Source organism: Gymnogyps californianus, chromosome 15 (assembly GCF_018139145.2).
Source record: "Gymnogyps californianus isolate 813 chromosome 15, ASM1813914v2, whole genome shotgun sequence".
NCBI lineage: Eukaryota > Metazoa > Chordata > Aves > Accipitriformes > Cathartidae > Gymnogyps > Gymnogyps californianus.
This window is the reverse complement of record NC_059485.1, coordinates 12,190,055-12,202,721: the sequence shown is the minus strand read 5'-3', so window position 1 is coordinate 12,202,721 and position 12,667 is coordinate 12,190,055. Positions and strand designations below refer to the sequence as shown.

Genomic DNA, 12,667 nt, shown 5'->3' with positions numbered 1-12,667 from the left:
TTGGTTTTTGGATGACTTTCCATGGTGATAATACTGCCACAGAGAAGGGTATAAATTACCATCTTGAGCAGTCCTGATGAAGTCATCCTTATGCTTCAGAAACAGGAAGGCAAATGATGATACTTGCATGGCTTTAAGCTTTTGGAGTAAAACTTGAAAAGGGTTTTAGTTCATTATCTAAGGACAAAATTAAGTCAGGAGATGCTGGGTTTGATTCTGGTACAGTATGTTGCCGTGTGTATTTCTTGTTCCATTTTTACCCTCTCATATTAATGACAGGTTTTGGATATGATGGTAACAGGAGGCTTCTTTCTCAGTCATCTGTGTAGCTGTGAATGCAAAGGGTCTTTTAGTGTTGATATAATTGTATAATTAACTTATCAAGTTACTGCCATTCTTTCTCCTCCCCCTCCTCCTTCCCCCCTCTCCAGATTCTATCAATTCTATATAAAAATAAGTTTCAGTGGAGTGCATAAGATACATTTCTGTAAGGTGGTGTTTTGGTTTTTTGTTGTTTGTTTGTTTTTGGTTGGGGGGGTTGATTGTTTGGTTTTTTCCCCTAGTTAGACAGACCAAATGAGGTGGTCATAAAACCAACACTGAGGTCTTTCTGCTTTATCTTTCTTGGGAATGCTATGCTAAGTTCTAGCTCTCATTATATCTTCCTGTAAATGTTATCTGTCATGTAACAAATATACTAAACTTGTTCTGTTCTCACTTACATGAGCTTATGATTTCCCTCCTTTGTAACATTAAATGCAGGTGTGTATTTTGGCTAGCTGTCAAATGTTCATGGCTTTTGTCATGGTGGGAATTCTAAATGTTAGAGACATGTTTGATCCCTAAAAACCATATGGAGGAACCTGGTGATAAAATCCATATCAAATGAAGTTACTTTAATCGAAATATTGTACTTAGGAAAACTTGGGACTGCATGCTGTGAAGAGATGAGGAGCTCTAAAGATTGCCCTGGCACTAGTTTACATGTGGCTAAGGTTTAGGTATATAATTAAGTCTGCATTAAATAGTCTGAAAATACTTATCACATCTTGAGTCTACTGCAAAGAACTACTAAGTCCTATTTTTATTTCTACTAGAGGAAGTATCTCTTCTCAGTGAATGTTGTTTTTTGGATATCTCACAGATTCTAGACAGATGGTAAGAGTGGCAACTTATGGTTTGAACCATAGACAACTTATTCTTTTAACATATACTTTGGAAAACAGTAAATGCAGAAAGCTGATTTGTTGTTATCTTGCAAAGAAGTTTGAGGACTACTGCAAATGTATAATTTGGAAAATTGCCGAATAAAATTTTCGGTGAATTCTTTCCTTAAAATTATGATATACCGCAATGAGTCGTATGCCTAAGCGCTTAATCTCCTTGAAAAATTTTAATCTATTTTTTCTAGTGCTGTAAAATGCCACAAGAAGCAGCCTTGTTTTTAGATGATCAACACTTTGATAGCCTTGGATAGCAGCCTTTCTTTTGTTGATAGAACTTCTTTTGTAATTGATGTTACATGAATTTTTGTTCTCTCATTATTCCATTAATAAAGTAACTTGGTTCTGTCCCAAATTCCCTTTCATGCAGGTCTTTTGACATGTTTTTCTTAATTTTATTTTTATTTGTTACTAGTTAGATTGTGTTCTCTTGTCAACTAATCTTTTGTAAATGTTTCCTCTTAAGTGTAATCTGGTCAGGTATAACATGAAACTGCAAACCTTGTGGTCTTTCATTTCACTCAAGATGAACATTTTCCTTTTGTTTCCAGACAAAGATATCTCAAAAATTTTTTTATATTTTTATATATAACCATTTTTATAAAATATAATAAATATAACATAAATATAAATACTTATATAAAGCAATCAGGAGAAATATATATGTGTGCATGTATATGTACGTGTATTTGTCCAGATTAATTTGAATCATGGTTGAGCACTCAATACTGTGATGTATCTAGCAGCTGATCTCTTATAATAGCTTCATGTTACTACATCCTTTATTTATTTATTATTTAATAAGCTTGCTGCATCAGTTTCTGCCAGGGAGCACAGCTGCAGAATAGCTGTTCCTCTCCATGATGACAATATATCCTGGCTACTTTTTCATTCAGTAATGAAGTTGTTGGGTATTTCTTGTAAGGAACTTCGTCTTAAATTGACAGATTGATAAGTATTTAACAAAGGTTCTTTAATTCCTGTTTTACTAAAAAAACTATAATCCCATATTATAGAGGAACTACTCTTCAGAAAATATAGTATAATGTATTAATAGCAGTCACAAGGTAAAATAACTTATAATTAATTTATTACTACTGTTAAATATCAGAATCGATTTTAATGGAAATATGCCTGATTATTAATGTCAGATGGAGAAGTAGAGGAAAAACTGATGCGTTTGATGAAACTTCGAGTAGTTAGTAAGATCCCCTTCTCTAAAGCTGTTCACTGTTCAGAACACACTTTTGAAACGGATGGATCGCGGCCTCTTGTGTATTATACAGTACCGGCTGTGTTGTGCTTAGCAAGTAACTGCCTGCCAGCTCTGCCATGACAGTTAAATGCATGGATTTAAGATCTTTTCCTTAGCAAAACAGTGTTAAACCACAGCATGAAAAATAAATAGGGTATGTTCTATGTAAAACTAGATATCCTGCTCTACTTATGCTTACTTATTCTAATTTTCCTGATCATCATCTAGGAATGAGTAAAATAGAGTAAGGCCAATGGCAAAAGACTTACACTAGTATGAAATCCAGGACAGTGATACGTCATTTTGCCTTACAAATTTTCTAGCTAAAACCAGGAGTGCTGCATCTTCTGTCAAGTCAGGGTGCTGTTTGTAGCACTGCTTCCTTGACTGCCTTTATTTTGCTGAAGACAGTTTATCTCATTTTTGAAATGTTCATGTATTTCTGCTTATGATTCTTATGTTTTTTACAGAAATGGTTGTTTATAGTGGTTTATTACTAAATACAGGATAAGAATTGGGAAAAGCTGAGTCATTAAAGATATGGATAATAAATATTGCAAGCAAATTATTATAGTATTCCAGTATTCTAGTGTTATTTCAGGTTATTTCACCTGCTCTTGAGATGAAATGACTGATTTTTATGATGGGTCAGTAACTACTCCCCCCTCAATGTTGTTCAAAGTGGCAAGAGAACACAGGGTTTATATCTTCATTTAAATGAAATTTCCTTGAAGTTGGAGGTCTGTATATATCCAGGGCAATTCAAGATGCTCTGTTGTGATGAAAGTAAGTGGACATGCTTAACAGTAGGACATGCTTTTCCAAAACAGAAAATGTGTAATGCTACATCATCATAATTGTTTTCCCACCTTTTGCCGCCCCTCCACTTGGTGATTCTTTAAAAATAATTACCATAGTACTAGTTGGATGCTGCTATTTAGTAGCTGAAATGACATTACAAAGTTCATGGGCAGTTTAATCAGGTGGAGTCTGTGCTCTTTCTGGCAGTAGAGAGATATATAAGTCCTCCCCATCCTGTTGATTCATCAAATTGTGTTTACTACTAATGTTGCTAGTCATACTGCTGGAATTTAACAAAAATACTGTATTCTTTGTTGATTAGGATTGTACTTAATAGGAATAGAAATTGAGAATAAAATCTAGATTTTCTATCACCTTCCTCCAGTGGCATTCATCCTCGTCAGGTTTGCCTGTGGACTGGCATTAAAATAGGTCAACAGAAGGGAGAGGTTGGGAAGAAGGACTAGTGGAAACTGCCATCATTGAAGAGGCTTGGAAGCCCACCTACCATCATCACTGACTGATGTGAAAGCTATATTGCGTTCACTAAGTAGATTTGCCAACTGGCAACGTATGATAGGCTTTTCTTGTGGTGGGATTTTTTTTAAATTTTTTTTTTACTCCCCCAAAAAACCTTGTCTAGTAACTTTATTTTAAAAATGAGAACAATCTCTATTTCAATATACAAAAGAAATTTCAGAACCTCTTTAAATATATTCTTTAAAAAAAAAAAATTATTGCCTGGATAACTGTTGTACATGTGTGTTTTGAAACCTAAGTGTTACGTTTGTTAATGGATGATGTAAGTCTCTGTCTCTAAATGGTTCAGCTATCCAAACAGTTGAGGATCCTAAACAAGTATATCTGAATTGGACAATTACTGATAGCTATTAGTTTGTTTGGTTCTTCCACTTTGTTTAGTTGTTTCTCAGCAGAGTATGGAAATTGAGACAAAAATATGGACATATTCCAAAATAGCTGGTATAATTAGAAAACTGAACTTTGCTCTGAGTAGTGCTCTAACTTGTATATGCAACCATATGATTTGCTGCTATTACTAAGTGAATAAGTAATGTTGCTGTAGTCCTTGAATCTTATTTTAGGTCAAAGAAGAACAAGACACAAGAAAAATCAACCCTTAGCCATCTAGAATCCATGCAATCAATGAATGAATGTAGAATAAAATTAATATTTTGGGAGAAAGCAAAATGTCAACAGTTCTTGATTATAAAATCTATATATTTTGGATTTTGTGCTGCTGGTTTTTTGGTGGTTTTTTTCCCCTTAAGGTATCTGCAGGAAGAACATAAGGCCTAAAATTAATTTTTATTTTGTACTTTGGTACACAGCTAAATGCGCACTGAAGGTCAAGAACTTGTTTCTCTTTATTTACAATAACTTCAAGAGTCTAAGTTGAAAAAAATTAAATTCAGCCATAAGACCTTTCAAAAAGGGAGCTTCTTCCTACAGTGAGTGCAAGTTGCCTTCTAAGAGCCAAGTGCTCATAATATGTCTAAGAAATCCTGGGATCATAATTTATGGCTTCTGAGTCTTTCTTTCTTATGTATTTTTCAGAATATCTTTCCCAAAAGTACAATTCTTACAAACTTTTCTAAACAATGTTTTAAAAAATATATATAGTATTTTTTCATTTTGTAAATGCACTTTCTTCACTAGGCTTTTTTTCTTTCCAAACCTAGTTTTTGCTTGTTTTACAACACTGAAGTGTGTATGTAGGATAAACAGTTCTATCCAGCTTTTTGGCTTGCATCTTTTTATTGATGGTAGTTGTGGTGTGACTCGAAATGATGATTTGTAAGAAATCATGCAAGAAGGCCTTCTGTGTGTGAATGTTTGGAGGAAAAGCCAGCTATTCATCAAAGTAAATGGTGTTTGTGCTCCTAAAGTGGAAGTAAGAGCATGAGGCGTAATCATATGTTTCATGTTTGTTTATTGCCTTTGGACATCCCAGAAAGAGTCTGTTTTAAATTGCGAAATGTTCAGCTGAAAAAATTCCATTTCAAAGCCAAAACTATACAGCTAAATTTAACAGTCCTTTAGCTGAAACCTTATTGAAACACCATAATTCCCTGCTATTATTGATTAGAAAGAAAAAATAAAATAGCTTGTAAAGCTTGGTATTAATTTTTATTTAAATAAAAGAATAGAACATAGTTTAGATGCATACAGCCATTTTGTGTAGTTCTTCAGGAGAAAGTAAAGGTTTGTAAGTCCAAAACTACCTTTTTTTTTAAATTGGTTGTTCTTAAAAGAGTATTAAAATAGACATTTAAGTAGCTGATATTCACATATCTAGAAGTTTGTAATGGGAGCTATTTTTTTTTCATTAGCCCCTTTGCTACTGCATTCTTTCTTATACTCATGTTAATTTGATTTTGTCATTTGTCTTTCAAGGAAACTTAATAGCATTCCAGTCGAACAAAAATCTATGCAGTGTTATTTCAATGTATGCTGAATGAAATGGAGCTCTAAGTTCATCTTCATACTGTATTAGTCAGGCTTCATTCAAATACTGCCTATGAAATGACTGTGCAATTTTTTGTGCTTTTTATTTTACCAACCTGTCGGATGATAGCACTCTTCACTTTAAGGCCTGATTTAAAGTTTATATGGACCTTGATGGTTTTCTCTACCTGTATATAATAGAAATGCTTTTAAAACTGCATATAGTTCCAGGAGAGAGGATGAAATTAGCATGTAGAATCCCTCAATATCAAGATGTGTGTTTGAGGCTTAACAGTTGTGTATAACTTAGTGTCTATTGAGAATACTTTACAAGAGCTTTCATAACTAAGAGAATAAAAATCAAAGCTAAGCAGGGATAGAGAACAGTTTTAATTACATTTGACTTGAGTGGTCTCATCAGAATAGCAGCTAAGCCTGAGACATCTATGGTACAAAGAATGAATACCTTCATCTACATAAGATTGGATGAGGTAGCCAATTTATAGAATTTTATAGTTGTCAGATCTTCCAGATAATGTAATTTCATGGTACACCACTTACTACAGTTTATTCCAATACCTTCATAAACATTTAATAGATGTACAATAACTAGTACCTATGTAATAGTTATTCTTGACTTGTTCATAATCGTATTTCTTCTACATTTCAGTTTTACAGGTACCAGTACAGTAGGAAAGAGAAGCATGAGTCCTATTCAGGAAGAAACCGGTTCTGATGATACGGAAGAGGGAGAAGGCCAAGATCCAGAATATGATCAGACAGACTCCTGTGCAGAGTCCCTTCCAGATGGTAAGAAGAGAGCCAAAAAGTTCAAAAAGATCAAGACAGAACAAGTTCCAGCAGGTAAGCACAATGTTTGTGCGCGTGGTTTTCTGTTCTGTTTGGAACTACCCTAGGCCTGAACAGAATTGAAGTTGTTTTCTTGAATGTCTTAACTTATTGCAAAGTAACTTACAACAGTGACTTAATAGAAGTCCAGAACAGTTATATAAACTGAAGATTGCATCATACAAAAATTGTTAAAAAAGCACCCCCCCAAACCAAACCAAAAAAACCCCACAAACAAAACCCCACCTGAGACCAACCAAAGGAAGCAGGATGTAGCTGATTTCTTACTTGCTTACTTTCTTCCTTAAAATAAAGCTCTTTGAATATTTTTAGCTATTCTTAATTTTTTTTTATGTGACTTTCTAGTTAAGGTTACCCAATATGTTTTGCATACTGTGTAAGCAAAATTGAAGGAATTCTGGAAGTAAGATTCTAGAGTAGATTTCCCTGTTAATCCAATACTTTATCACAAAATGTAAGGTTAACTTAATGTGGACATTTTCCCTTAAGCTTGATTGGATGGAGTCATAGCATACTTGAATGCACATAGCTTGACCTGCCAGATGTATGTCATTAGACAACCTCTGTTGCTTGCAAATGAGTCCAGTTTTAATAAACCTACCTGCTGCCCTGAAAGCTAATATATGTGCCCTTTTAATTAGCACTTTAAGACTCTATATCCTGATAATATTGCACTAATATGCCTTATTTACTGTTACTTGTGAGATAAGATATTTCTGTATGTTGAGAAAACAATGGAATTTCTCAATCTGGTCAGAATATTATTTACCTCTACAATTAAGCCAAAACTTCGACAGTCTACCTGCCTGCCCCTCACCACTCCTCTGGCACACCACTTGCCACAATGCTGTTTTAGGTTGAGTGCAGTTTGACCCAGTCAGACTGCTGTTTTATATCCCCTGGTATGAATAACTAGGCTGCAACTCTACTGAAATCCTTTCCTCTCTAGAACATTTCCTAAGAATGTGTTGACTTTCTGAGACAACTCAGTGAAGGAGTAAGCTGCCAGACAGGTGCTGATCTACTGGGCCCTTAAGCTTATGCAGGCCCTTTAGCTTTCTGGGTGCTTTGCATTTATGAATCACTTTGCTGTGGGGTTTTTTTCTGATTACACTTGGCAAGATGGTGATGAAAAGTGAGTGTGTTTAAAATTCCTTCCAAACATTTTGGACGGGTGGATCATAGTCACCCTTAACGGTTCTTGCAGTCTACCACATGCTCTGAGTAAGCCTTTGCTTATTTGAAAGGCTTACTGAACCGTGAGCAGATCATTCACATTTCATGGACTGCTAGTTGTTGAAGCTTGAGGAATCTCACTCTCAGGACATGCAGATTTTGAAAAGTAGAAGAAATAGTAGGTTTTTTGTTGTAAAAGTGTCAAATTGTGGATAAATTTTTTTGTGATAAATTTTTTTTTCTTTCTTCTGTTATGTATTTTATAAATTTTCTTTTTTTAATCTGGTTTAGAACTCACAATGTAATGCTTGAAAAACCAATAGTGTTTCAAATACAAATTATAAACCCAAATAATCTTTTTCTTTTTTCTGAAAACTGTTTTGATGTATACATTAGTATATGCAATGTTCTATGTGGTGTTTGTAACCATAGCCTTTATTGTTCTTTATTTGGTTGAAGACTTTTCACCTAGACTTGATGTAAGGGTTTTTTTGCAGACTTTAATACCTACATATTTTTAGCCAGAGTACTTTGAACTGTATGTCTGACTAAACACAGGCAGGTGACAATCAGATGACTGTTTCACCTGATATTTTTGCTAGGTTGTGTGAGTTATTGCAGCCTGGGGAGCGGGGGGGGAAGTAATTAAATAACCTTAGGTCACATGGATTTAAACCTCAGAAGATTTGATTTTTATTGATCTATTTATTGTTGACTATTTCAACTTTTGTTAGTAATTTCTTGCAGAAATTGATTACACTATATTAAAAAATTAAGTCATATCTTATTTACTGGTCATCTGGAGCACTGCCTGTATTGAAATATATTCAAATATTAATAGCTAAAACTTATTTCAATATCTGCTCTAGCCACTTTTATCCAGAAAGTGGTATTGTATACCAAGCGTCCTTTCTCCTGATTTGGTATAGTAAAATCTCTTTTAGCTGATTCAAAAGCTGTGCTTGGAAATTGCATTCTTCTTGTAGTTCAATAAGGTAATTGGGCCATGCAAGCATATGCAAACTTACAAGACTGTCTACTGTAATTCCAAGTATAAAATTCATGCTCTGTATTGGCCTTATGGAAATACACATTACTGGTATTAGCATGATTCATCTTTCTTCTCCAATTTGGGCTGGAAGTATTCTCACTGTCTTAACTGCCTTAAACAAGAATAACTGCAAGTACACTTGGGAAAATAGTACTATTTAACTTTATCATCCCAGTTATTGCAAAAACAAAATTACTTGGATTAAAAATATTCATTAATTGCAAAATATAATATTTAGCATTCGGGTAAGAAACTTGACATTAATCTTTTTTCTTTTCTTTTCTTTTTTTTTCTTAAAGTGCCTACTCATAAACAGTCTCTTGGTTTCCCTTTGTAAATATTGACTTGCCAGTAATGTATCTAGAGCCTCGCTCTAGAGGAGAAAAATATGTCTTTGTATGCTCTGAAAAAATAAAAAGATTCTTGATTTTAATTTTTATTCCTTTCAGTGTTTGTATATTGAAGTCTTTAATATATTGTTCCATGACTCTGTCTTTTAGGAAGCCTCACAACTAGTTCCACTGGAATTTTTGAAGTCCCTGAAACATGGTAGGAAACAACTGCCTTAACAAGTGGAATTGATTGAAAGCAGTTGCAAGAATACACCTCTTGGAAGCCATACTTTATTTAAATAAAGTGATGTTAACAAAGCAGTATGTGTCCTGAAAATCAGTTTAATTATTTTAAACTGTTTATTGAACAATCACTGCCCATTTTACTTGTGTGTATATTAACTAGTATATGATTTGTTGTTGATCATGTGAAATCCTTGCTGTTGTAAATGATGTTAGATTTAAGAAGCAAGACTAAATGTATTTTGGTCACCTACTTTGGCATGCTGGCTATGAAATGTACAAAAAGAACTGGCACTCTGTGATTTCGTGCTAGGCTGTGCTCGAGGGGAGATACCACAAATCTCCTAATCTTTAGCTATTTTTTCAGGCAATATCAGTATGCTGTCAGCATTCTTGAAACAGGTAGAACTGCAGTTTTGCATATTGCTTTCTACCAGTTACTTTATCTGGAAATCTTTTTTAGTTTTCCATTCTCTACCCCCCACTCCCTGTGCAGCCAGTATTCATCTAAATACCAACTTTACACATACCTTACCCTTTCAAAAAACTGTAACTTACAAGTTTCTCAAACATTAATTTCCTGGTGGGAGGTAGTTTTTCTTTGTTTTCACATCTATTGCTGTTGTCACTCTTAAGTCTTGATCTGTTTCTTCCCTCCTCCTTCCCCAGCTTGTGGGTTTTTTGTAAAAATTTTTTTTTGGTACCTGTGACAAACCTGCTAACTGCACCAGCCCTTTATTTGTTTAAAAAAGGATCTGCATTGGTAGATTTCAGAAAACGTTTGATATTTAACATTTTTGTATCATGGAAATAAAAACAAAAGATGTATTTCCATAAAATGAAAATTAAAGACATTTTCTTAGGAACTGGTTTGGTTTTATTTATTAGCTTCTGAAATGTTTTTAGTGAATTCTTCTTTTTTCTTCATAATATAACAATTTTTTTGTCAGCCTGTGGTTAGCAGACCCTTTTGGTCCATGAACTACTTTCAAGATAGTTGTGAAATGTAACCAAGAAAAGCAAGCCTGTTGTCATAAGATTTAAATCACTATGCGTTTCCCTTGGAGGGGGTAAAAAAAGAAGCGAGTTCTACAAATCAGCGAGTTCAAAACCATTGCTATGGAAGAGTGGAATATCAAGAAGGCTTCATCAGATTGTATTTACGTGGGAGTGGGAACCACTGTCATTTAAACAATGCAATAACCTGTTTGAAGGTATGCCAAAATTTGTGGGTTTTTAAATGATTGAGAGAGCTATCTTGAATTTGCATTGCAAAGGGAAAAATAATTTGAAGATGTAAAATGTTTTATTTCCAACCTTGGAATACTACCAGAAGTAGTGTAATTAAGTTGTTTTTTTTAATAGCAGCCATATCATCATATTCTCACACTAAAATGTGGGAAAGACAACAGTGTTATTAGTGATGCAAGGGGAAATTAGTAACTGAACTCTTCTGCTCTCAAGGATCCAGAGACTTTTCTTCTCTGAGACTCATAACCTTAGGAGTAAATACTTAAATCACTTTTATCTTGAGTATCCAAACCTACAAAGTAGCTGCAAATTTAGTTCTCAGAATATACGCAACACTTAAAGAAAAGTTGTATAAAATATTCATCTCTTATGGAGATGATTCAGGTAATTTATACAGTGTTCTATGCAAATGTTGGGGGGGTGTTATTAACTATATATACTAAAGAACTGGCATAACATTATTTGGGAGGGAGCTTGGAGTCATGATGTCAAAAAGGATACAAAGGCATCCCTACAAAGGGATTGTCAGAAGTATAGGTTAGGAGGCAAGGAAGTCTCTGCTCAAGAGCTATAGAGGCCCGTGCTGTTGCAGAGAATCCATCTGGAGTCTTTACCCTGAGGTCATTAGGATCTTCATGGTACTAACTTCACTCTTGAACAGCAACACTTACATACCTGCAGGGAAAATATAAGTCTTAATTGTTTTACAATGCAATCCCTTAAAAACTTGTTTCTTCAGAGTAGGCCATGTATATCCTTCTCTAAAATACAAAGGTTAATAGATACTCCCACTATTTCTACCCTCCTCCTCTCCCGAATTGTCATTTTGAGGAGCAGGATGTTATTTATCTCTACCTGTAATTAGTACCTGTTAAGAACATAGTGTTCTTCCATTTTCTAGTCCTTGTATGTGTTTGATTTTACCAGTTAACACCTAGGTAAGCTACTAAAATGTGACTGGATGCGGGGCTATAATATTTCTAATACTAAGTTTGGGTGGAGAACTGTCAGGGGTCAGTGACAGGTGGTGTACTAAGAAGGAACTGGCGTCATTGATACCGCATCAAACCTCATGATTCTGTGGGGTTTGGTACACTTCCCTTCATTTTAAATGAAATCATTAATTCTAGAAGGGAAAGAATGTAGTTTCTTAAATTAGATCCACATTTGTTTCCTAATGTATGTTTAAAATATGTGCATAGAATTTAGATATTTACAGCATTTGTTTCTGAAAAACAAAGCTGTCATCACTAGTCTTCATTGCTACAGAGTTTCCTTGGTCTTGATCTCTGGGGGTTTTATGTACTATTGCTCGACTCCAGAGGTATGGCGAGGCATCAGTCTGGCTGCTTCATTATGGAGCTGGGATAGCTGGTAAGTTGCTGAGGGGCTATGTTTTGGCCCAGTAGAAGTCGGATGCATCTGTGTAATACTTTGATTGAATTACTTTTTTGAAATTGTTTTTTTTCTTCTTCATTCCCTTTTTCTCCCCGGGGGGGGGGGGGGGAACCCACGGTTCTGTTCAATTTTAGAGCTGTTGTTTTGCTTTGTATTTGGAGGAGCAGCGATAGCTACACCTAGTTCAGTGTCCTGCACAATTGCGGCTGTTCAGGGCGAAACCAGCTCCGGGTAGGAGGACCCTCTTCTGTGCCTTTCGATTTTTGTTGGCGGATGGCGGGCGGTCTGGGCGGTGCGGCCTCCCCTCTTCCCTCAGGGCCCGGCGGGAGGTGGCGACGCAGCTCCCCTCCGCGGCGCGGGGTGGTGGGCCGGGGCCGGGCTGAGGGGAGGCTGCGAGGAGCCAGGGCAAGGTGAGCTGTATGAGGCCAGGGGCTGCAGCTGCCTTAAGGGTTCTTATTTCTGCCTTACAATTGTGTAAAACAGCCAGCATTACCTTGCTGCTAGTTGTACCGAAGTGAAAGATTTTCTTCAGCAAATGGCCAGGGGCTTTACTGTAACTGTGGGTGGCCTGTGGAAGGTTGTCCTTGCTTGTGGTGAGGTT

At 35.5% G+C, this 12,667-nt stretch overlaps 1 protein-coding gene across 2 annotated transcripts in view; it reads left to right on the top strand.

Annotated features, from left to right (window-relative positions):
* The window catches only part of PARN (poly(A)-specific ribonuclease), a 64,580-nt gene extending 54,303 nt beyond the window's left edge, over positions 1-10,277 (top strand). For both annotated transcript variants that reach the window (XM_050906036.1, XM_050906035.1), the window contains 2 exons: positions 6,416-6,609; positions 9,343-10,277. In XM_050906036.1, the coding sequence (XP_050761993.1) occupies positions 6,416-6,609; positions 9,343-9,395 (247 nt within the window). In that variant the 3' untranslated portion in view covers positions 9,396-10,277. The remainder of the gene's footprint in view (positions 1-6,415; positions 6,610-9,342) is intronic.
* The last annotated feature ends 2,390 nt before the right edge of the window (positions 10,278-12,667 follow it).